The following is a 24,968-nucleotide window of genomic DNA, read 5'->3' as shown; positions in this document are numbered from 1 at the left end:
CCAAAAACTAAACTAAACAAACTTGAAAGCTGAGGAGTATGAAACTCAAGAGTCCAAACGGCATATTGGACTGTCGTGAATCATCTTTAAGGGCACTTTATGTCCCACCAGCTCTCTGATGTTGTTGATACCATACTTGATCATGGTGGGTCTCTCCAGCGACAGTCCCCAGGCGATGACGGACACATCATCGGGAAGACCCATGGGTAACAGCATCTCTGGCCTGAACATGCCCGAGTTACCCACCTCCACCCACTTCTTCAGGCCTTCGTGGTAGCTGAACACCTCCATGCTGGGCTCGGTATACGGGTTGTAGGCAGGCTTGAAGCGCAGTTTGGTGATACCTAGCTTGGTGAAGAACTGATGCAGGATGCCCATAAGGTCCCCAAGCGTGAGTCCATAGTCAGCCACAACTCCCTCTATCTGGTGGAACTCTGCCAGGTGGGTGGCATCCACGGTCTCGTTACGGAACACTCTGTCAATGGAGAAGAACTTGACCGGGGTGAAATTCTGCTGCTGTGCAAGCGCATACAGCATGCGTGAGCTGACTGCTGTGGTGTGTGTGCGCAGGACGTTCTTCTGGGCCTCCTCGATCTTCCAGTCATACTTGTACCCTTGTGATCCGTAGCCCCCCTCAGAGTGAACCTTCTTGACTCTCTCCAGATATTCTTCTGGAGGGAACTCGTGAGCCAGCGCTGGGTCAGACAGGAAGAAGGTGTCATGTTGGTCTCTGGCCGGGTGCTGCTGGGGTTGGAACAGAGAGTCAAAGTTCCAGAAGGAGCTTTCGATGAAATTGTTGGTCGGCATCTCAGTGAAACCCATCTCCAAGAAGATCTGTCTGAACTGTGTTCGAACCTTCATTAGCGGATGAAGGTAACCACAGTCTGGGGCTATGCCCTTGGCCTCAAAGTTATATGGCTTGAACTTCTTTTCCTTCCAGTTACCACTGGCGATCATCTCCGCAGTGAGTTCCGTCTCCTGTTTGGTGATGGTGGTGCTGAAGGAACTACCTTTGCTGATCCAGAAAGACTTCACCATTACTTCCGAGATCAGCGTCCTCCTTTTCAGATCATTCTTCTCCTTGTCGTCCAGCTGGGAGGCCTGGCCTCTCTGTACCAGGAGAAGCTTCTCTCTCACCTGGTCCTCTATGTTCTCCACAGCCTTCACTATCCTGTCAGTTTTCTTGTCCACCCTGATCCACTCGTTTGCCATAGCTTTGTTAAAGCCCACCTTCCCAAAGGCTAGCTTCATGAGTTCAGTCTTGGGCGTACCCCCCACAGGGGTGGAACCGAAGACTCTAGCCTCATGGCTGCCAAGCTCGGCTATCTCGCTGCCCTCGCGGGTCAACTCCCAGTGTTTAGAGGAACGAGGTTGGAGGCCCACTTGTCCGTGGGCCTCCAAACTATTCATGGCTCCAATAATGACCTGGTGGTCTACCTCAAGCTCAGTGGCGATATCTAGGCTGTCAACGCCATCGTCCACCTTCTCAATGCGGCATAGAAGAGTCTCCGCCACACTGTGAGTCATTGTTGGTGCTACAGCTACGCACCAGGAATTGAGGTGAAGGAGAATCAGTGTGAGGAGGAACACATTAGTATCTATCTGGCAATAATCTGATATGAAAGCCTAGACTTCTTTACAACGGTAGTTGGCCTTCTTTACAGCCAATAATATTCCCAAATTAAAATGTTGGTGACGTCATGCTTACTGTGGCAGCAGAGATCAATAGGACTGGTGTTTTCTTTTTTGTTCCCAAATATGGAGATGATATGGAGATACTGAAGTCTATGATGGACCTGTCTATTTCATCCATCCAATAACTCAGTATTCAACACCAGCAATATCAACATTTCTGGGTGGGATTTCAAAATGGCAAAGACAGTGGTTGCTGTTATATTTGCCGATGGGATTCTCAGATTGCTAACTATCAGGTGAAGTCGTTTTCAAGGTCCAGCAAGTTTGGCATCCAGTATTCTTGGGCCAGCGGATATACTGTACTTACTTATCTAGGCCAAAACAGCCATACACTGTGGGTGCTAACTATGTCAATCAAGAAGAAATTCATTTTTAGTGGGTTTTTTTATTTACCGGTATTTTTGTTCTATAGACAATGAAATCCAACGTCAAAATGTAATGGCACAAACTGTAGTGAAAAGGTCTCCCTGATGATCTTGTTGTTGTTTGGCTCCCCTGCCTGGCCTGGCAGAGCTTGTTTCCAACTACTCTCCACCCAGAGCTCCATGAGGTCAGCCGACCAGCTGCTGCTGGAGGTGCCAAAGAGCAGGTTCTGGGGCAACATGCCTGTACAGATCCCTTTTATAAATAGCTTTTGTCCCCACACGTCTCAAGATTTGCCATTGACCACGGTAAGATAATTCCAGTCAAATGTCCGCTAGATTTTGTCCCCACCCGTCTCAAGTTCTGCCATTGACGATGAACAGAGAAATGACGTCAGAATTCCCCTAAATATGATGTAAATGAAACATCAAAACATTAAACCCCATTGACATTGAAGGGGAAATGTACGTCATACGTAAATGAGCAAATCAGCTAACCAATGACAGGCAACAGGCATTCTGATTGGCCAGTATGAGATGATCAATGATGATGTACAATGATGAAGAGCACCCCTCACTTCACACGGGTGTGATTTTTTAAATCTATATTAAAAGCTAATTTCTTCTCCCTGGCCTTCAGCAACTGCTGAGCCTGGCGCCCTATGTTTCCCCTTACTGGTGCTAATGTTTTGTTTGTCTAATTGTTTGAACCTGTACAGCACTCTGGTTGACCTGATCATGTTAAATCTGTTCTATGTTTAGTCGAGTTGAGTTTTGAAATTCCTTGAAAATGCCATAATGTCGTCAGTGCTGAGAAATTGAGCATTGTCTCAAGACCCTATGATATAGGGCCTATATCAATGTAGCCTGCGGTAAAAAAACATCCCGGGATGGTTTACCAGGCTAAAAGCTAAAAGCACCATAGTTGTTTGAATTAATGAAAATAGGTATATGGGAAGGGATAGTGGTCCAACCTCATGGTTGCAACATCTCTGGTTCTGTCGGGAGCCATGCATGCTCTCAGCTTCCGGGCTCTGTACACTCTCCGAGTCCTTACTCTTCGATACCGTTACATAGATGGGAAATAAATTATTAACAAAAACTACCAGAGGTAGTTCACACATGCTCTCCTTAAAGGTAAAGTGCCGTCATGTGAGTGTCATTGGTACAGTAGGCTACTTAATTATCATGCTAGTGGTTAACTATTGCATAAGCATGTGAGACTATAGGCAATCTGTGTGTAATCCACGTAACTCGAGAACCGTCAGCCGCACTTACTTCAAATTCGACACGCGCATTCCACACCACAGCAGGGGGTGCAGTGCCCAGTGTCGGGTCGGGTATATGGAGCTCACAACACTCCATATTTGGGCATGCCTGACACAGAACTCCACAAGCTGGCTGCATACACTCCATATTTGGGCATGCCTTACAAAGAACTCCATATATGTGCAGGCAAGGGAGACAGACATAATATCTGGGTGGGGCATGCATTTCCAACTTGCATCGTTAAAAATTAAAAAAACAAAAACATGTGTAGACGTGGCTCCCTTTGTTGATGTAAAGGTATGAAATTTGTCGAATGCGCGTGTGTATGTCAATGAATTGTAAATGGTGCATTAACAGCACCTTTATGAAAAGATTTTTTTTAAATATGCATTACATTCACCCATTCACATACCGACGGAAGAAAACATGCAAGGCACCAGACTGCTCTTCAGGAGCGGGTAACCTTATGATTTCTGAGCAACTGCGCTACCTCCCGGTGTTCCGCCTCTTCTTGTTAGAATTCTTGTCAGTCGTGCTGACGCCGAGGAGGTTGGCCTTCCTATCGTCCGCCCGTTCAGAACCGGAAGCAGGTAAACGTAGTGGTAGTTTATTAAAAATGAACTGTTTACGAAGTTCACTCACACTGTCCTTCTTCACAGTCTTGGCAAAGTCTAGCCAGGTCCAGGTCTTGTTACGGTACTCCAGACCAGGCAGAACTAGATTCTGGTCATTATACCATTTGTAATTGACACAGAGAGGCACTTTAGGGATCTTAATGTGATTGAAGGAAATGTTCATGGCAGCCCGTTCCTTCATCTTATCAAAGTCATCAACAGGATACTCTGCATGTTTTCGGGACTCCTCATCGCCAACTTCCTCCTCCTCAACATTTTTTCCAGGGAAGAAAAATCCCATCATCTTTTTGTAGAACTTCTGTGAGACTTGGATGGTGAGAGGAACCACGTTCACCTCAAAGTGTTGATTGACAGAGATACCCACCACACCCACTTTCGTGTATATTCGCATAGCAAACTTGTCTGTCCCTGACAGACAAGGACTCTGTGGACGAAGCACTACCTTATCCTTATATGTAGCATTGGGCAACAGGTTGTTCATTGTGAACGGACCCAGTTCCAGGAGATGCTCTGCTTTGTCATCGGACATGTTCAACTTTCTGTACATGAAACTCTTTAGTTCAAGCTCTGCAATGCCAAGCTGGCCGTCATCCTCAGTTAAACACCAGTGAGCCTGGTCTAAGTTTATCACAGTTCTCCTCACCACACTGACATCCTCTGGGTTTTTTGGCAGCTCCAATTTATGTGCCAGCTGGAGCTGGAAGTCCTTAAAACACCTGATGCGGATGTTGAGTTCTTCGCTCTTCTTTTGCATGTCGTTTTTCTCCTCATCGAGCTGGTACTGCAGCATCACATTGTTCTCTACCAGCTCCTCAGACTGGGCCCTGATGTTGGAGTAAATATTTTTCTCCAGGGATCTGATTCGAGCAATGTGCTGCCTGACCTCCACCTGGAGATGCAAGATGCTGCTGCGCTGCTCCTCATGGTTATTGGAGATGTTCAACTGGAAACGGACACGTTGCTCCTTCTCACTGTGCTCCTTTCGTTTGGGTTCGACGGGCAGCAACAGGTTGTTGAATATATCCAGGATCATAGCATACTGAAATGGGTTAGTGGAGATCTCTAGTTTGTCTTCATGAGTGAGGGTGATGGTGTCCACAGCCCTGGCCTGTTTTTTGTCTGCCTTCTCATGCTTATTCGGTAACTCTGATGGCTTAATCTGCGTGGCCAGCTCTGGGTCAATGTCATGGCTGTAGCTGATGTATTCCATACTGCAGTTACAGCGGGAGATTATACGCTGCAACTGCTGAGTCTTCCCCATTTGGGATGGCTGGTTCCAGTCTGTGGTGGTGTTGACTATTCCTCGCACAGCCTGGCCACTCTCAATCAACTCTAGCACAGAGCCCAGGTGCTGCCTGTGCTTCTCTATGTTCTTCACCTCTAACCACAGCTGCCTTTCCTCGTGTTTGGAAGGGTTGGGTTCCATAGTGGCAAAGTACTGCATGTCTTTCAGCTCGCAAGTCCATTTGGTCTTCTGCTTGAGAGTGTCACCGTACCAGGCTGTTTGATGCTCACACTGATACAGCCGTGCATTGGCTGCAGAAGTCAGTACGAAGCCTGCCGTCTCTGTACCGCGTAACATCATCTGACAGTTGACCAACTCGATGAGCCAGTTGTGCTTATAAATATCATCAGTCTGAGAGGCTGCGGTGCCACACCGCTGGTCGCTCACACCAGAGTTCTCTTCGGAGGATACCACAAGCTTATCTGTCTGATCCTCAAGGGTGGGGTTAGTGGGGGCTGTGGTAGGAGCCCCCTCTAGCCCCTTGGAACATTTGAGCTTCTTGGCCTGCAACTGAGTGTCTATCCACAGACTGTTCAGAGCTTTTGTGGAGAGGTTCCGCTTCAACAGGGCCACATTTCTATAGTTATCAAAGAGCCCAATGGCTATGTTCCTATTTGTGGTGGTCCAGGAGGCACGCAAGTCCACCAAGCACAGCTTGTGTATGTAGTCCGTCGTAGCTCGATGGTAGCTCAGTGAGGACAGACTGAGCAGGTGAGGCCTGTTCACCTTGGCATTCATATGGTGGTCAGCCATTTCATCTGAGGTGGAGGCCATCAGGTGGACAGTTAGCTCTGATAGTTTGCTAACCATCTGGGTCAATTTCCACTCCGAGATTGGTCTTCTTATCACAGTACTAGCCGGTGAGACAATTGTCTGTGCTCCTGTGCTGAAGACATGTCCTTTCTTGCACTCCACCTGGATACCATTCTGCTGGGCAGGGGAGGCCTGGTAACGAACTTGTAGTTGAGGGAAGGCAGCCTTGAAGGATAATTGCTTGTAATGTTGATTTAACCTCTTCCCAGGGAGCGCAAAGTTGTGGAATAGCTTGCCCCTGCAGATCGGCCAAGAAACACTGGTCCAAGTGGCCGAGAAATTCTGCATCCATTGCAGTGTGCTGCTGTACAGGAGGATCATGGGCTGATAAGGCTCTGTACCACAGTCTTGGTTAAGGTCCATGGAGATGTCAAGGTTGAGGTTCTCAGAACGGAAGGCACTGTAGGAGTCATGACAGTTTCCTGTAACATTCTCTGCACAGCAGAGCATTACAGCATGATGGTCATGGGGGTTGGCATTACCTTGGCAGAGCCACTCCAATTTGATGGTAATGTGTAGATTGGGCAGGTGTAGGAAACAGATATCGTCATACTTTGAGGCTGTCCTGACATTCATATCCAAGTCCCCTTTTAAAGTAATCTTTCCAGGTTCCTTTTCCGGGTTCCAGGCAAAGTTGAACTTATTATATTCCCAGTGGATGTTTTCAGTTGTATTGTATGGGTCCTTTGTAGCCAGCTGGTGGAAGTTTAAATGATCGATATCCATTACCCATCGTCCATGCAGCCGAAAACGCATTTTGTCCCACCAGGCCAGGGGAGGTGAAGGATCCTTTGTGGGTTTTGTCAGCATCTGAAGCACCTGACAGATCAAAGCAAAGGCAGGGTGCCAACATGGTCCCCATACAATAGTGTATAGTGATATGTTAGATTTGAAGTCGTGGTAGAACTTAAGTGGAAGTAAATTTCTGTTGACTGGCACATCTCCCCCGGGTGAGCCAAGCGACAAAACGTCTTTGTAATAAGTCTGTCCGTGTCCATCCTGCTGTGCGGCAATTAGACGTCCTGACAGCTCCCAATCTCGGCTCTCAAACAGGTTGCGTGGGTAGTCCCGAATTGCCACCATAAAGGTACTGAGTTTGAACTTGACAACACGACACCAGTGGACCACCAAAGGGAGTCCCTCTCTGGGGAAGGGACTGGTCCCATCGATGTCCCTCAGCTGCTGCCTCACTTTCTCTGGCCCATGGAGTGAGTTGTCAGCCAGGACCACCAGCTCCAGTTCTGACACCTTCCAGTCTAGGAGGGACTTCCTCAAGGGCGTGTTGGCATGGAGAAGGCGTGAGCGTTTAATGTAGACCTCAATTTTCTCCTTGTCCAGCAATGTGTACACCTCTTTGATTGTACTTGCAGGCAGCAGTTGCCCGTGCTGCTTGCGCACCTCCTTGTCCAGCAGCTGCTGCCGCATGGGGGTCTCCGTGCTCTCATCCTTCATGAGCTCGTAGTTGTCATGCAGCTTAGTCTCGAATATGTTGTCCAGGAAGACAAAGGAGAACTGGCTGATTCTGAAAACGAGATCAGGTGGCAGGCGTTGGATGATGGTGGATGGGTTTGTTGAGCTGTCCATGGTCTTCAGCCACTTCTGCACACTGATGGCCTTGTCAAATGTGTCAGAGAAGTTGTACTTGTACGGAAACTCCACAGCCAAGCTTGGGCAGGTGAAGACCCAGACGCGGTTCTGTGGGGTGGTAAGGAAAGGGAAGGGGTCCCTGTGCAGCTGAATGTCTGCTGGTGGCTCCTGGTGTGTCTTGAGTTCGAGCTCTCTGAAAGAGAATATGTCATTGCCATCAAAGTTGAGGTACAGGTGAGATGAGTGCATGCTGATGGAGCTGGCATTCATTGAGAGGGAGAGGGCTTGCGTGTGCAGGATGATGTAGTTTAACTCACTCAGGTGGGCCCTCAGGTGTGTGCGACCGAGATAGACACACACACACAGGTCTTGGCCTGAAGACGTTTCACTTGCCGTCAGTTTGACTGGATCATCTGCCCCCTTTTCTGCACGAAGCATAATCCACCAGGAACATGCTTCGGTCACAAACCGGTACAAGAACATATGATCAGATGGTGTCCACTCCACACTGAGCTCCTCCTCTTCACATTGAACCTCTAAAGTCCACATGTTAATGTTATGATCGAAGGCTATGGCGGTAAGTTGGAGAACAGGTTTTGGGGTTTGCGAGGCCGGGTAACAAGTCTCCATATTTTCTGTGAGTGTCTTCAGTAGCGACAAACTAACACCCTGTAGAGATAATCTAGAATTCTCCCCAGTACACTGGACCCTAATCGTGTCAAGCCGTAAAGACACAGCACCTGCCAGATTAGAATATGCGAACACATTGACATCATCCAGACAACAATTCAGTTTGAGAGAGCAGAAACAGAGCAGAAACACTGAGACTGATTGTTCTGGACTCTTATTGTCACTGGGCAGCCTGAAGAGGGACAGCAGGCGTGACAGGCACAGCGTGTAGGTCTCCGAGAGCTCCACTTGGAATCCCTTCAAAGTGAACTGCACACTTAGACTGGGAGCATGGCTGCCAGACTCCATGTGGGGTCTGTTGAAACTCCCCTGAAGACTGAGGGAGTCTAGGATAAGTGCTTCTCCCCACACATGTTTCCCAGGTGGGTGAGGTGCCTGTTGAATATGGGAATCCTGGCCCACCCTCCACCAGAAGTGGTCCATGGAGATGCCCTTAATTTTAATATCACCCAGCAGATGCTGCAGTTCTCCGCTGGCTGATATGAATCCCAGGGAAAATGGTGTGGCATCTGCTAGCTGAACAGAAACACTGATTTTGGACACAGAGGACCTGATCATCACAGGGGCATGCAGGTGAGGGAAACAACTCTTTCTGTGCACTGCTGTCCTGTGAATGACCTGTTCCCATGGAAGTAGGTCCAACCAACCAGAGAAGTCCTGGTGACGGTAGTGGAGGATGCAGGTGTTGACTGTGACTGACCCCGCGATATCTATTGAGTTTACCTGCAGGTCTGTCCTGATGGTGTTCAGGAAAAATATTCTTTGTCTACTCTGAGTGAGATGTGTATTTTCTATAAGGAGTTCCAGGCTACTAGCAGCACAGAGAAAAAGAAGCTGCTCGCTCTCACGCCCATAGGCCAACGTCAGAGACTTCAGTGTCCAATTTATGTATCTTTCTTGGCTGTGCATTGACAGTGTTATATTGGTGTTCTCAAATTCCACATTGACATTCTGGGGATCCAGCTGATGCCACTGTTCCACAGCTTTATCTTGGATGAACTCAAAGCTTTCACCAACAGATGCATTGTGTATGCTCTTTGAGAATGGTGAGGGTAACAGAACCTCTCTGAGGAAGAGGTCCTCGTGCAATTCTGCTGTAAGACTCTTCATGGACAGGGAGAGACATCCTGGCTTCAGTTCTGGCAAGCTCACATCTCCAGAAAGCAGTAGGCTCAGGGACACTTTAGCAAGACATACCGATATGTCTGATCCATTCCTTTTAAGCACTTTACTGTTTAGCTGCCCCATGGAAAGGTCCCATGCCAACCTTTTACTCCGGTGGTCAAGTAACATGGTAATCCCTTTGATCGTAATGTGCCACAGATATTTTGACGGGGTGAAGTTCAGCAGCTTCACATTGATAGAGTCAATGTGGATTGACAGCAACCTTGAAAGAAACAGTAGGGTTTTGGGAACTTCTCCTGACTTGCTCTTCTTCACAAGAGGTCTAAGTGGCACCTGCACATCAAACGTTACTCTGGTTTTGCCAACACAGAATACCAAGTACCTTTGCAAGTCTTGGTTCAAAAGTTTACTTGAAATCCAAATTCTGTCAATTTCCAGTGTGTGATGGGGATGAAACTGGATCCTAATTCCTCGAATCTCGGTCAAAGGCCACGTCCCTACTGATTCGATCTCCACTTCAGCATTTAATGCATTCTGGAACCATGATACGATTACAAAATAACATATATACCACCTGATAAAGACAGAGATTAGGATTGGCAGCAAAACTGTGAAAAAGCAAATGAGCAAGAAAGACATTCTGTCCCAAACTATTGGCACCCAAAGTCAGGCTCATGGGGGTCATAAACCAAAAGAGAAATCCAGTTTTGCTGTTTTTCTTTTGTACTTCTTTGACTATGTCACCGTCCTATTATTAGTGTGGTTGTCTAAAAGCAACCACGGTACATTACTTTTAACGTCTCACTCTCTTTGTCTGTCTCTCTGACAATCTTTGTCTTCATCCTTTCAATTCACTGTCATTCATACACCGTATCTCTCTGTCTCCCTGTCCCTCTGCATCGACTCACTTATATTGGTTTGGCAAAGCTTTGGTCTGACGTCACACTACATCACAAACTATACGCTCTTGAACATTGGACATTCTTTTCTACTGCACACACATTTACATAATTAAATGGAACTGAATGCATGTAGCGGTCACTCCTTATTTAGACAAGGTTTCAGGCCTTTCAGACCGTTCAGAGCCTTAGATATAAACAGTTACGCAAACTGCGTTCACTTCATGGGGCCAGTCCAATGGCCTCCTACATAGACTTCTATTGAGAATGGGGACAACCAACTGGGCTAGACCGGAAGTAGGCAGAAATGCATTGGACTCATGCAACAGCCCAGCTTTAATGATGTTAAATCCCTATATTTTAAATTGTTTTGTAGTAATAGTACATACTTTAAAACAGTTGTCATGTTGCACACATGCTTAAAATAGCTCTTGTTTGCGCCGCCCTCGTTGAAAACAATGTATTTCCAACTTCAGCTTGTCTCAGTTCAGGCTGCATGAACAGCGCTCGAGCGCTTGGTTTCTGCCCCCTCAATATCGTAACTCTTCTATTAGATGGCTCTGAGACCGTCATAATAAAATGGAGGTACTTCCTTCTATATGCCATGTGTTTTGAGGGACGCTCCACTTTGTGTGTTTGTACCATATGTAGCCCCCAGCCAAGAACCAGCCCTGCCAATTGGTCTCAGCCTCAGCCCTGTATTGGCACGGTAGGTTGCGCGTTGGTCTGGCGAGTGGGAGCCCCGGGTTCAATCCCCGCTTCCGTGCAATGCTACACACAGTATGTGATGATTTGATTGGCTGAGCACGGAATGTTATGGATGATGATGATGTATGATGACAATTGTGATTTTCTTTGCCTTTCCTGAAAGAAATGCAGCAGTCTACTCTGCAAGGACATCAATTTACTCAATTTTAACTAAAAATATCATACGTCATCATACATCACTTTCAGTGCTCAGCCAATCAAATCATTGCCGTAGTACACAGACACACAAAGCTGAGCAAAGTGAGCATCATAGCTTGCACCCCTCAAAACAAACTCAATTATTTGACCAATTTAGTTACTAGTTCCTACCTTCGCAGAGCTCGAATCTGTTATTGAGAGATTACTATACACCCAACAGAGCTGACCTCATAGGCCTATGTCATATCATAGAGTTTAACTGACCCCAGACATCCCCAGAGCATTTAGATGGCTCTGACTGAGTTCTATTCCAATATTGTGAGGTTTATTGCAGAAATTGCACAACCGCGCCCCCCACCGGTCACTGAATTTGATAGGGCACACATTTGTGTGTATTGCATGTGGAGGAAGGCGCGCGTGCTGCCCTCACCCTGCTGCACCGCGTTCACTGTTGCTCCGTCCTGCAGGCTGATGAAGTTGGACAAAGCGAGGGAAAGTGAGTAAAATTCATCACAGAAACCACCGACTCAAGTCCTGGGAACTACTATATAGCTACTGTAACTGGTATCAACATAACGAAACATTTCGGTTTGTTTTATGAAGATGAAGGTTAGCAAGCATGCTAGCAGCAAGTGCGTTGCTAAAAACTTCCTGGTAGCCGCCTCAGTGATGATGACACTGTGTGGACAGACACTGAGGAGAATATGAATCTAATAAGTCTAGAGCATTTTCCAAGACAATGAACCAATTACAAATGTAATTTCAACGTGGCTATTTATTTGTAACGGTAAGTAAGTAATTCGACTGCAGCAGTGGAATTGTGATTTGACTATTTTGATTCTCAACCCTTTGCAGTGAATGGTGGGCGTTCCCCCAGTTTGATATGCATTTGCCTACGGCGGACTTCCATTTAATATCATTTGTAATCACAAATTTCACGAGAGAAACAAACAATGGTCTATGAAAACAAGCCTAAATTAAGCGATTCGTCAATCGTGTATATTTTTTATTTGGACATCTTCTGACTTCTCAGAGAGAGAGAGAGAGAGAGAGAGAGAGAGAGAGAGAGAGAGAGAGAGAGAATACTAATTAGCTATGGACTCAGTTAATTGTATTGTCTAGCATTGTTTTATCAACTTTAGGGAGCATGCCCAAATAAGCAACTACATTTTGGAAACGTGTCCAAAAAACTGCAACCCCCAGTAACTACTAATATTTGTGTCTTTAAGTGACTTTACAGAAGAAGAAAAAAACGTCGATTGGTAACACTAACCTTTGGGATCCCAATCTGCACTATAAATTCCACAGGGTCAGGACACCCAAAATAACCTTTTCTTAGATTTTAACAAGAATAATTGTGTCCTTTGTGATAGGTCAGCACATCATTTGCTATAGTAAAATTTGCGTGTCAGTGCTTTATGCTTTTTTCTGCAGCTATTTCTGTGTATTTCCAGGTTCTGGGTAGTAAATAAATATTTGGCCCTACTCATTACATATTGGCTACATGTGTTCTATTTCTGCGACGTAACATATTATGTAATATTTATGTTTGTTTCATATATATTTGTATTAGGGGGCGTGGTTTCCCTGTTCTTTCGAAGCGAAAGAGCTCATAGTACAGGCAGCAGACCCTAGATACTAATCTCTTGAAGGCGTTTTTCGGGGTAAATATGCCATGGAGTTGTGGAATCTGAAAATAAATGAGGAGGGGGTGTCCTGACCCTTTATTTCTGAGAGTGTACACATGGATAGATATGCCACTCGTCTGCTCCCTTTATATGTACGTTTATAAGCGTAGATGGCAATAAAATAATTAAGGTCCATTTGGTTTCTAAATACTTCTCTGGAGAACCCCCTCAAGGCCCTCTCTGGTTAGCCGAACCCCACGTTGAGAACTAGTGGTCGTCCCACGATGGTCTCTCTGCCGGTGGTGGTGAAAGTTCAAAATGAAATATTTTGTTTCAATTTTTACAAATCAAATTCTGTAAAGAATGTATATTGTGTCTGTAAGTTGACCATTGTATAACCACTGTTATTTTCTGTCTCACAGCTAGTCCAGATATGGCGCGACCTATGCCTATGGGTGACAGCCATCGACGATTCCTGCAAACTATGATGTCCTATGGCTTGGTCGACGAGGTGGAGGCGAGGAATATCTATAAGCACTGCTGTGAGGCACACAACGGTGTGGTATTTATTTATTTATATGTTGTCAGTGGTTCTTATACATTTTCATGTCAAGGACTCCCAAAAATATATGTATTTGGCCACCAACCCCCATCTGAAAATATGTTGTTCCAGGGACCTCCCCAGAAGCAAAGATTTGAGTTGAAAACGTTCTCTTTGAAGGAATAAATATTCAAAGATTTGCGCCATATTCTCACAATTTTTCAAAAATAGCAGACCTACAAGCTCGAAGCATGGCACTCGGTGCCGCGCTATGAGCTTGTAGATCTGTCATGACTAAGCGATAAAGCGGAAGTGGAGCCTCCTCCCCACTTACGTTTCGTCTTTACCGTCGTGCGAATTTATTCTAATATAAATAGAATTATAGAATCATCTAAGCATATATAGCTTGTTGCTTAGCAGAAAATAAAATACAAAAATAAAATGATAGATATTTTAAAATATATTTTCGTGAACGGAAATGGCAGCTTCCTTACTCCTTGCTCATGGGGGCTATATAGTTCCAGACTCTATATAGCATTCGGAGATTGTGGAATAGTTGTCTGGCTACGCAAGACTAATGTCTCTTGGGGTTGTGTACAGTATGTACAGTATTAATTTTAATGCTGCAATATAAATTTTTAAAGTTTTTCAGAAAGCTTAGCTCAGGATTTTTTAGAATCGGCCTCAGTCCAAAATGGGTTAAATATGCCTGTCATTTCTTTGTATATTAAAGTTCATTGTCATCTGCTTAGTGACATTTTTATTTACACAATTGTATGCAACAATGCTAATCGCACTTTTTTTAATGGTCAAGTAAAACCTTTCATTATGCATGTTGCAGGAACCTATTCTCAGGACAGACTGGATCAGTTCATTGATATCGTCAACTCTCAGCTGCAGCCCCTGTTCATGCAGATCAGAAAGGGAATGTCTGAGGAGGACGGTCTGCAGTATTATGCCCTGGTGAGTCACTCATCTAAATGCACCACACTAGCTTGGATGGACCAGTGGTTCTCAAACTCCTTCATGTCAAGGAGCCTCAGATGAATGAAGTATTTGGTTGCGGAAACCCTTTTTGAAAATACTTTGTCCCAGAGGCCCCCATAGAAATATTGTGTTGTTAAAATGTTTCAAAAATATTTCAAAATAATGTTTTTTAAAATATCTGATTTATAAACTAGGTGTCTCCTCTGCATCTGGGACTGGGGACCCCACATTGAGATACAGATATTTTAGACACACAATACCCCAAAACTACTTGTTCTGCAATGAAGCTACGTGGGGGTCCCGAGTTTTGATGTTTTATCTATTCATTAAAGGACAAATGTCTTTCAGCTTGGCCTTTATTCTCCCAGACAGGGAAATCCTGTTGATTTAAAACGGAGCATTTAAAAACATTTGTATGGGAGATAACTGGTTACCACCCAGAGAGGCTGTGCTTCCGTCTTCATCACATCAAATTTTAGAAATACAAAAGAAGATGGGGATTTGGGATAGGATTTTTCTGAATCAAGTAGTGATATTTGGCTAAAACATACATACATTTATTTATCTTTCCATTAGACAGCTTTGCTTCATTTAGATTTAGATAGAAGAGACAGTATATTGAGGGGCTGAGCCGGGGAAGTCACGATGCAAGACAGATCTCCAGCTATACTAGAGGCATACCAGGGATGTGATTATTGCATTTGCTATCTGTCTTAGCTACTGGCATGTCCTGGAATAATAACAACGGCCTATGCCATAACCATAAGATTGCAGTTTATAAGTACCGGTAGTGTTGAATGGCATTTGCTTTACACAGTATATCATGTGTGGCCTCATCAAATGGTAATTCCAGCATGTGAAACTCAACATTGAAGGAAGTAATTAGTAATACAGCCCACGTTGGAAAATAATAATAATGTTAGGCCATCTTAAATAGAAAATGAACTTGCCACCAAGACCGACAGCGTGTTTACTTGATTCCCAGGTGAACATGGCTGACACGGACTTCACAAGGATGTCATCGGATTACGCTGATAATGAACTGGAGTTATTCAGGAAAACGGTGAGTTGAACGCTCACAAAATAACATCACAATTCTTGTGGACACATTTACTCGCAACACTTCATGAGTTACATCTTTAGTTAGAATCCTTAGTTATTCGTGTCCTCGCTGTATTGCATTACTGCTATTATTTTAATGTTTTATGCCTTTGCTTTTCTTTTTTCTCCACTGCTCTGTAAAGCACTTTGATCTGCATGCTATAAAGTTTTTTTTGTTTTTGTTGTGGCATAATACTTAATTACAATGTTATGCCTCGCAAATTTCAAACATATTCACAGAGTTTGAGAAGTTTGAACTACATGTGCATTGTGTTTACGTTTTTGTTCCCTTTGGTTTTTTTCTCTTTAAAAAAAACTTTTTACTTGTTAGTTTACTTGCTCCATTCATTTTTTTACTATTTTGAAAAACATTTTAACACATTGTATGCTAGAGTTTTCTATTTGCTCAGGCTTGCTGGTGCTAAGCGATTAACATTGGACTTTTGAACTTTTTAGGGGCCCACAGCGAGGGGCCTCTTATAGCTAGAATCACATCGCATAAATAAAAAGTAGGCCAAACATGTCCACTTCAATTTAAAAAAAAAATTATGATTCTACCATCTTCCATTCTGGAGATATTGACCTTTTTCTAAAACCTGCTTTTGAAGGCACGCTGCTCGCTTGAAAAAACAGCAGAGATATGGAAGGTTGAAGTTGACAGACATTGACAGACAGATATAAAAATGAACACAAATAATATCATATACATACTACACACTGAATGAAAGCCCTGAATGTCTACTTTTAGGAGGAAAACAAATACACATGGTCCCATGTATAGTTTGTCAGTAATTGGCTATTGAATGCAGCTTGCGCCCACCAGAGAGGATTTCAGAAAATGCATGGACCAGAAGAACTATTATTCACAAAATAAGGCCTATAGCGAAATGTACATACTATATACCGTATGAAACAGAAGACTCTCTGCTTTCATAAGAAAAATACTTCTACTGTAATAATAATGAAAATCACACCCCTGTGAAGTGAGCAGTGCAATGTTGCGCAACATTGCACTGCTCACTTCACAGGGGTGTGATTTTCATTATTATTACAGTAGAAGTATTTTTCTTATGAAAGCAGAGAGTCTTCTGTTTCATACGGTATATAGTATGTACATTTCGCTATAGGCCTTATTTTGTGAATAATAGTTCTTCTGGTCCATGCATTTTCTGAAATCCTCTCTGGTGGGCGCAAGCTGCATTCAATAGCCAATTACTGACAAACTATATTTGTATATATTTGTATATTTGTTTTCCTCCTAAAAGTAGACATTCAGGGCTTTCATTCAGTGTGTAGTATGTATATGATAATAATTTATTTATGTTTATATCTGCCTGTCAATCTCTGTGACTTTAAACCTTTATAACTCGCTATGATAACTTCATGAGGAAATGCTCACTTCACAGGGGTGTGATTTTTATTATTATTACAGTATTAGTTTTTTTCTTATGAAAGCAGAGGGTCTTCTGTTTCATACGGTATATAATATGTACATGTCGCTATAGGCCTTATTTTGTGAATAATAGTTGGACCTGAACAACTGCATTCAATATCCTACTGACAAACTGTACATGGGATCAATATTATGTATTTGTTTTCCTCCTAAAAGTAGACAATTAGGGCTTTCATTCAGTGTGTAGTATGTATATGACAATAATTTATTTATGTTTATTTTTATATCTGCCTTCAGAACGATAGTATAACGGTGAGATGCGTTACTGGATCGGTGAGTTTAGTGGTTGAGGTTGACATGTCTGGACATGTTTGAGGAAAGAAGCACAGGAGAGAGAGATGATCAAATAACTGGCTGCTTTGTTGGACAACGCTATCTTCACTTTGTTTGGGCAAAGAAGCAGAGATCAGCGATGGAAAAGAGTTTTATCCACGGCAGATAAGTAATGACGTATTATCGAGGGACCGCCATGATCAACTAACTGCCTGGGACCGAGGCTACGTTGTCACCAGCCAATGCAGCCATCGCTATCCGTTGTGTGATTGTAGCCTTTTTATTCATTATAATTGCAGTGATAAGACCTATATCACAGCCGGGCGTCTCTCTCGATACCGTGGATATAGCCTACAACCACAATCACACAACGGATAGCGATGATGGCTGCATTGGCTGACGAAGACGTAGGCAGTAAGTTGATCATGGCGGTCCTTCGATAATACGTCATTACTTATCTGCCGTGGATATAAAGCTCTTTTCCATCGCTGATCGTGCTTCTTGCCCAAACAAACAAAGTGAAGACGCGATGGCGATCCACACAACGGATAGCGATGGCTGGTGAAGACTGAAGACGTAGCCAGGCAGTTAGTTGATCATGGCGTGTGCCGTGTGCGTGTTGAAAACGTTATGAAATGGCGATCGTTGAAGATTATTCTTGGTTTATATACTGGCAGAGGGCAAATCGACACGACTGCGTTATATCTTTTTCCGAGAATGAGAGAGCAGTGCAAGGCGATTACAAGGCGCAGTGTGGCCTGGGGCCAGGGAACTCAAACTGCAATGCGATCCGGGCAGAAGAGACTCAGACTCCCCCCACAAAGATTCCTCGGGAGAAACCATGTAGAAACAGGAGGGGAGGGGGAATCGAGTGTATTCACAGACACTAGACTAATACTAGAGTATGGGTAACTCCATTTTAGATGCCCTGACATCTGCGTTGGTCTATGCCGTTGCCGTGCAGACCCATACGTGTAATGGAGGCATTGGAGGAGGGAGCGTCTTCGCCACAGACAGACCTCTTTTCAGGAGGGAGGGGCTTTTTACTCCCGGATCACATATTGGAGCTTCCTGGAGGCGATCGCTGTTATTTTCCTCGGTGTCCTGGAGCATAGGACGTTGATGTACAGTAAGCAATAAAAAAACGTATAAAACGTATACATACGCTTCGCGCGTACGGCGTTCGATATTAATAAAGCGTATGGATACGTTTCCAGCATTTTTTGTGTTAAGTCGATCTACATCGATATGTTGTGAGCTTGTAGATCGACAATTTTAACTATTTTAAACGTTTTTCAAAATGGCAAATAAGTTTAGCAATAAAGGTTAAGATATAGCCCTAGTGGCTCCATTTTCGTCACCGCTAAACCCCTTATCCCTAAACTTTGTGTGTGTGTGAAAAGAAAATCCTCTGTGCAGCAGTCGTACAGGTATCTGGTTTGACCATAATGTAACTTTCTTCTGATCAGTGTTTATTATGTATTGCGCTTTTTTGTGCAGATCCAAATAAGATCATTCATTTGTTATTATGTGTTTCAGATGGACCTCATCGTGGGATCTGATGACGGGACGGCCTCTTCCACTGACATCCTGAACAGCACCGACAGCATGCAGACCAAGAAGCTGAAGAAGAGCGACACGGAACACCTGCTGAGTCGACTCGTACAAGACAAGTGGCTCAGTCAGGTTCGAAGACGCAATGATGTGTCATTTCTGTCAGTAGAGCAGTGGTTCCCAGGGGTCCTTGAGAGAGTTCCAGGGGGTCTCCAGCTAAATGATAGTTAGGAACCAAATGGACCCTTATGGGACTGTAACTCAGAGAGTGTACTAACGGGTCCATTAATTGGTGTCTCAGAGATAGAAATGCCATTAAATGAGTCCGTTTAGCCTAATTCATGTCAAACTGGGGGTCCTTCAAATTAAACGGGTTGAGAATCACTGCTGGAGCCGTAAAAAAAAAATCTTATGGGGGTCCCTGGCATATATTTTCAAATGGGGGTCAGCAGGATAATTAGTGTCAATTTGGCGGTCCTTGACATGAAAAGGTTTGGGAACCACTGCGCTAGAGCAAGGGTTCTCAGCCTTTTCAGGTCACAACCTCCCCAAAATTATAACAGCAAATACCCCTTTATTTTTTGTTTGTTAAATTTAGTTTTTGAAATATTTTGAAATTATTTTTTCAAAAGACTTTCATATCCCAATTTTAGTGAAACTAATTAAAAATTATTTTCAAAATAACAGCATACATTGTAACGTGTTCAACGGTCCCCAGTTCAACAGTAGATCGGCTATTTTCGCTTGTTTGTGTCCGACATCACATGTCCGACATCACATTTCTCTTTTGGGTCTCGAGCAAAAAAGTTTGGGAACCACTGCACTAGAGGGTGCTTGTGTTGTATGAAGCGTTTCTACTTATTGCTGTATAACATAACCTGGACATATCTGCAAAAAAGGTTTGAAAATAATGTTAATTTCCTGTTTTAATTTTCCTGTTTTGCTAAATTCACTCGTTAACGGACTCATGGACAAGATTATCAAAATCTACCATTAACAGCAGACATTGCTAAGCCTGAATCCGGTGTAAACGCTATTTTAATGAATAAGGCAAGGCTTGACTATGTTAATACAATATACAGTATAGCATTACAGTAACACATTTAGACCTGATTCTACAAATGATGACATTTCTTGTTTTGTTCTGCATTGATTTGTTTGTTTTCTCTGTCTTCATTTAGAGGCAGGGTTTCTACACTTTGTCCACCAGATGCATTATAGAGATGGAACCCTACATCCGTACAATGTATCAAGACCAGGTCAAAGTTTGCCAAATCTGCCACAACATCGTCTTGCAGGTACATCACTGCCTTGTCTTGTACTGTAGTTAGGTGGTTCACATTTTGTATGGCTTAGTTTATATTTGCAAAGTAACGTATGGGGAAATATCAGGTGATCTTACCCAGAGTGACGTACAGTACAAAAATGCAAGGTTGGAATAAGAGAGATGAAAGGAATTAAGGCTGATTCCTACTCGTACGATGGTGTCTTACAAGCTCACATCATGTCGCATTGTGAGCTTGTACTGTATTTTCTGTGAGCGACATTTGTGTACCCAAGATGTAACAATGAAGAAACCTTGACAATTGAACCTGTGATAGCATCTTCAGAGATTCATCAAACTCCTGTACAGGCTCCTATGAAGACATTGTTGATTTGTGTGAAACATTTTCGTCTTATATTTGTATGAATATGACCATGGATTCAAGTTCTCAGTCACCACGACTGATTTTTGTCATTTGGATTCCATACAAGGCCGCATGTCTTCTATCAAAGCAATAGCCAATCTATAAGCTCATGTGTCAAGTTGTGAGCTTGTAGATCCGTTATTTTCGGTTGTTTGTTATTTTAAGATTCAAGTATTTGATGTGGACATACTGTACACATAGTCTTTGAATTGATCACACAAGTAAGAACCTGTGTAAGAGGCATATAAATTGTCTCAGGTATTTCTCATAAAAGCAAAAGTTAAAGCCTCAATCTGCAATTGTTTAAGAATCATAATTCTACATATTGTCCTAATTGTGGTGGTGGGGACAGAGTACTTTCATGCTGCCTTTTTCCACAAATCACAGATGTGGACCTGGGGCTGGCCTGACAAAACGTTTTAGTCGTGAGATTTAATTTTCCTCTAATCGAACGTGACCTCCTTTCAGTGCCAGTCGTGTGACAGTCCTACGTGTGATGTGAAGATGCACAACCCATGTGTCGCCAGATACTTTAAAGGAAGAGCAGAGCCACGGTGCCCTGCCTGTGAGGAATACTGGCCACACGAAATCCCTGGTAATGTCAAGCTTCAATACTTTATTGCCATGTCAACAGAGTTGATTGGAATTTGTTTCAGTGCTCTAAAAACAGACGTACAAATAGACGCATATTCACATCACATATTCAGACGGTAGAAAAAGATACAAAAGTACAAACATCATATGAGAGAGACCAATAAATAAGAATAATGCAAAACGTTACAATTCATGAGAGAGAGACCAATAAATAGGAAGAATGCAACCTTACAATTCATGGTAAATGAATAGCAATTCCTCGCAGATCATCCTTCTTACAAAGCAGCTTCACGCTGTAAAGTGCGAGTAAGAAGAGGGTCAGCATTCAGGAGGCGAACAGCCTCGGGATAAGTGATGTTCTTAAAGCGGGAGGTATTGCACTTTAGAGACCGTATAGTCTTTTACCTGAGGGCAGGGGTGCAAAAAGAGAGCTTGCAGGGTGGGCAATCACCTTCTGCATCCTACGCTTGGTGAGAGGTGTCTTTCCACACCTTGAGAATGATGATCGATGTTGAGAATGAATATAATTTAATTAATTATGTTTTTTGTAAATGAACTACGGCGTGATCATACTACAACATCACAAAAGCATAAAAAGTAACAGATCCACAAGCTTGAAGCGTGGTGCCAAGAATGCTACATTATCACTGTTAATGTTGTCAATTAATGGTTTTAGCTGGTTTCAGTCATTTAACCCTTGAACATACTTATTACTTACTAAAGTCGACCTTTTTCCCTAGATGGCAAAAATAGTCGATCTACAAGCACGCAACTTGTCACGATGTGAGCTTATAAATCAGCTATTTTTGTGCCCCACTGTCATGACAAAGTGTAAAATAGGGCATGGATGTATGAAAAAACTAAGGACAAATATAAATATGGACATACAAGGTGTCTGCCCAACAGCAACAATATCATAGACATGCATATATAGATTTATTATTATTTATTGTTTTTTGAGTGATGAATAAAATAGTTACTTATAGGAGGAGGAATCTAACTTGAATATAGTTTGTAAACATGCAGTGTATTGCTTAATTTATACACTGTCATGTCACTCACAGCAAAATAGCAGATCTACAAGCTTTGTGTTTTATTATTAATTATCCAACTGTTTTCTTTCAGTGTTGAGGCGACCCAGTCAGTCCCAGCCTGAAAGATGAAGAAGAATCGATACATTGTTTGATGACTTGTTTTTCTTGTTTTAAAATATTGTGTTGTTGTTGTTGTTGCATTGAAAGGACCCCTCTCCCATGTGAATTCTTTGGTGATACGTTTTTGTTTTATCCCATTTTGGGTGGGAACTTCTTTTGGTGTTAGCATTATGATATGCTAACACCAAATAGCAGATCTACAAGCTCATAGCTCGCCACCAAGTGGCACGCTACGTGCTTGTAGGTCTGCTATTTTTGAAAAATCGAAGAACGACTGACATAGAAAAAGGAGGAGATCCGAGTACTCAAAACATGCGGAGAAGACGAATTAAAGGTCTCACCCTGAGGTTTTAACTTTACTTCCTCTCGCTACATTTTTCGAGTGCTCAGACCTGATCTTCTGTGAGCACCCGGTTGGCTTCTGTTTTTTTCCCCCTTTTTATATATATGTTTTTGTTGTTGAGAAGACATTTTTATTTACAAAATAAAATAATATAAAAATATGTTACAATGTTCTAATTTCAACGACCCACGGATGTTTAAATATGCATGGTTGTCAGTGAGCGTATCACTACATGGTCCAAGGTATCTTTCAGAGAGCAGCCTTTTCCAACTTTAGTTTCACCGATAACCTTTCAACGCTTTGCTCAAAAACTCTTCCCATGTCGCTTGCAGTTGTAGGTTTTCCTCTGTGTGATTTTATCACACGTTATGTTTATTCACATCAAGTAGCAAAGCCTTTTCCACTGTATGTGCCAGTGATGGCACATACAGGTCCATTTTTGTAAAACGTTTTGGAAGGGTCTGGTCAAATGCGCAAGTTGACCTGTAACCTGCGGGTTGTGTCAAGAAATGTCGACTTGTTTTGGCAGGGCGGGTCAAATTATTCATGATCACTAGTATTTTCATTCAATTCAATCAGGTTTCTCTCATGAATGCTCTATTTTCGCCATGCTATACCCCATATCCCTAAACTTCTTTGTTTTTTTGAGTGGTGCAACCACTCCCTTACAGAGCTATGTGTGTGGGTGGGTGGGTGCCTGCCTGCCTGGGTGGGTATGAGCACGAAAACAGCATGATTGTTTTTCACCACCTGTGCGCAACCTAACGCACACACAAACACACTCATATTAACTATGATGATTTTGAGTGTGCCAGTACAGTACAGTAGAGGGACCCCCATACGGTAACTGTCATTTCTCCGGGGACCCCCACATGGTAACTTTCATTTCTCTACCGTTTCGGACGTGGGGCGGCTTGCCGGAACCGGCCGGCAGACTGGCCGTGGTCATGTGGGTCTGGAACTAACGGGGACCCCCACATGGAGTTGCACCACTCACTTCACACGGGTGTGATTTTTTACTATTTAGAAAACATTTCAAATGTGTTCAACTAGCCGAACTACATCGACACGTGAGCTTGTAGATTTTAACTATTCAAAAATGTTTTTCAAAATAGTAGAAAAGTCAAAGAAGTTTAGGGATAAGGGTTATAATGGCCCTGCAAAAAGGGCCCTTTTGGGCTCTATTTTCGTCACCACTAGGCACTAAACCCCTTATCCCTAAACTCTTTTTTTTTTTCTATTTTGCTAAACATTTTTGAATAGTTAAAATGGCCAGTCTACAAGCTCACAACGTGTCAATGTACAATTTACAATTTAGGCATTTAGCAGACGCTCTTAATCCAGAGCGATTTACATTAAGCAAGAACAAAAAAGCATGGGAATACATCACATAAAAAGCATTTGTCATGAAACATGCGTAAGCTAAGAAAGTAACAGTAGATTGTCTAGTTGAACTATTCAAAAGTTTAGGGATAAGGGGTGACGAAAATGGAGCCCTTTGTCTCTTACTTTGTTGTAGCCTACTATAATAGTGAAAACAGCTCATGTACACGCTTAGAATTCACAGGATTGTGACACGTTGCAAGCTTGTAGATTGTCACAAGGTGGTGAACGGTGTGGACATGTAACTCTAATTTGAATTTGAGAGATCATACAGCATTTTAGAATGCTTTCATTTTCAAATTCCACTCCAGAATGACATTATCTGTGAGAGAAGATTCTAGTAAATTAATCTTGTTTTAAGCCATTACAACCGGGAAAACACCTTTAGTATAATTTAATTATTTATTTTATGAGTGTTTGAAAAATGTTCGAATTAATTTGGAATTACGAAAACGTTTGAGAACCACTGTTTTAGGTGGCATTTGTAGAATTGGCCTCATGTCTCAATTGATTAATAACACAAGTCATTAATAGGTCTTATTCTGAAATTCCACCATTACCCTAATAACGCATGCGTACATGCAGGAGGGGAGGATGGGGCTTGACTGTGATTTCTGAAGTGGCCTGGGAGGAGAATCTGCTGATGTTGGTGAGACTTCTTACGTTGGACTATACAGAAGAAAACAAAATATGTCTAATGTCAGTGTGGACAAATCTCATTTCTCAAAGGCTTGGATTGCACTGCGGAGGCTCGACAGGAACGGTTTGTATTTCTGTCTTTCAGAGGGTTGTGTAATTATTTGAACTCTTATCTGTACACAAAACCGTTTCCATAGCTACGGGGCTATGTTTTCATCTTGAGTGGCATTAGACATGTACCATTCAGAGGTGTGTGTGTGTGTGTGTGCGTGCACGATCATTCTAATTCAAAAGCTGTGTGGTTGAATTGACCTATACTTTGTATTTTCAGATGACAAAGTGGTGGGTTTGAAGGAAGTGTCCA

At 43.0% G+C, this 24,968-nt stretch overlaps 3 protein-coding genes across 3 annotated transcripts; 1 reads left to right on the top strand and 2 right to left on the bottom strand.

Moving 5' to 3' along the window:
• Positions 1-45: 45 nt before the first annotated feature.
• On the bottom strand, positions 46-1,527 carry LOC310864228 (phenylalanine--tRNA ligase alpha subunit-like; the record flags this gene model as incomplete). Its single annotated transcript, XM_083772833.1, has 1 exon — positions 46-1,527. The coding sequence occupies one exon, from the start codon at positions 1,525-1,527 to the stop codon at positions 46-48; it is 1,482 nt and encodes a 493-aa protein (XP_083628959.1).
• Positions 1,528-3,812: 2,285 nt separating this feature from the next.
• Positions 3,813-10,303, bottom strand: LOC310864138 (bridge-like lipid transfer protein family member 2; the record flags this gene model as incomplete). The annotated part of the gene is made up of 2 exons (XM_083772716.1): positions 3,813-9,995; positions 10,289-10,303. 2 exons carry the CDS (start codon positions 10,301-10,303, stop codon positions 3,813-3,815), a joined length of 6,198 nt encoding a protein of 2,065 aa, XP_083628842.1.
• A 1,366-nt stretch (positions 10,304-11,669) lies between these two features.
• nsmce1 (NSE1 homolog, SMC5-SMC6 complex component) lies at positions 11,670-22,742 on the top strand. Its single transcript, XM_083770942.1, has 8 exons — positions 11,670-11,762; positions 13,317-13,451; positions 14,277-14,398; positions 15,408-15,485; positions 18,789-18,935; positions 19,985-20,101; positions 20,960-21,086; positions 22,211-22,742. Exons 1-8 carry the CDS (start codon positions 11,738-11,740, stop codon positions 22,246-22,248), a joined length of 789 nt encoding a protein of 262 aa, XP_083627068.1. The 5' UTR covers positions 11,670-11,737; the 3' UTR covers positions 22,249-22,742.
• The last annotated feature ends 2,226 nt before the right edge of the window (positions 22,743-24,968 follow it).

The sequence above is a fragment of the Protomyctophum parallelum genome (genome assembly GCF_964188405.1).
Source record: "Protomyctophum parallelum genome assembly, chromosome: 1".
NCBI classification, from domain to species: Eukaryota; Metazoa; Chordata; class Actinopteri; order Myctophiformes; family Myctophidae; genus Protomyctophum; species Protomyctophum parallelum.
This window is presented reverse-complemented; position numbering and strand designations above follow the sequence as displayed.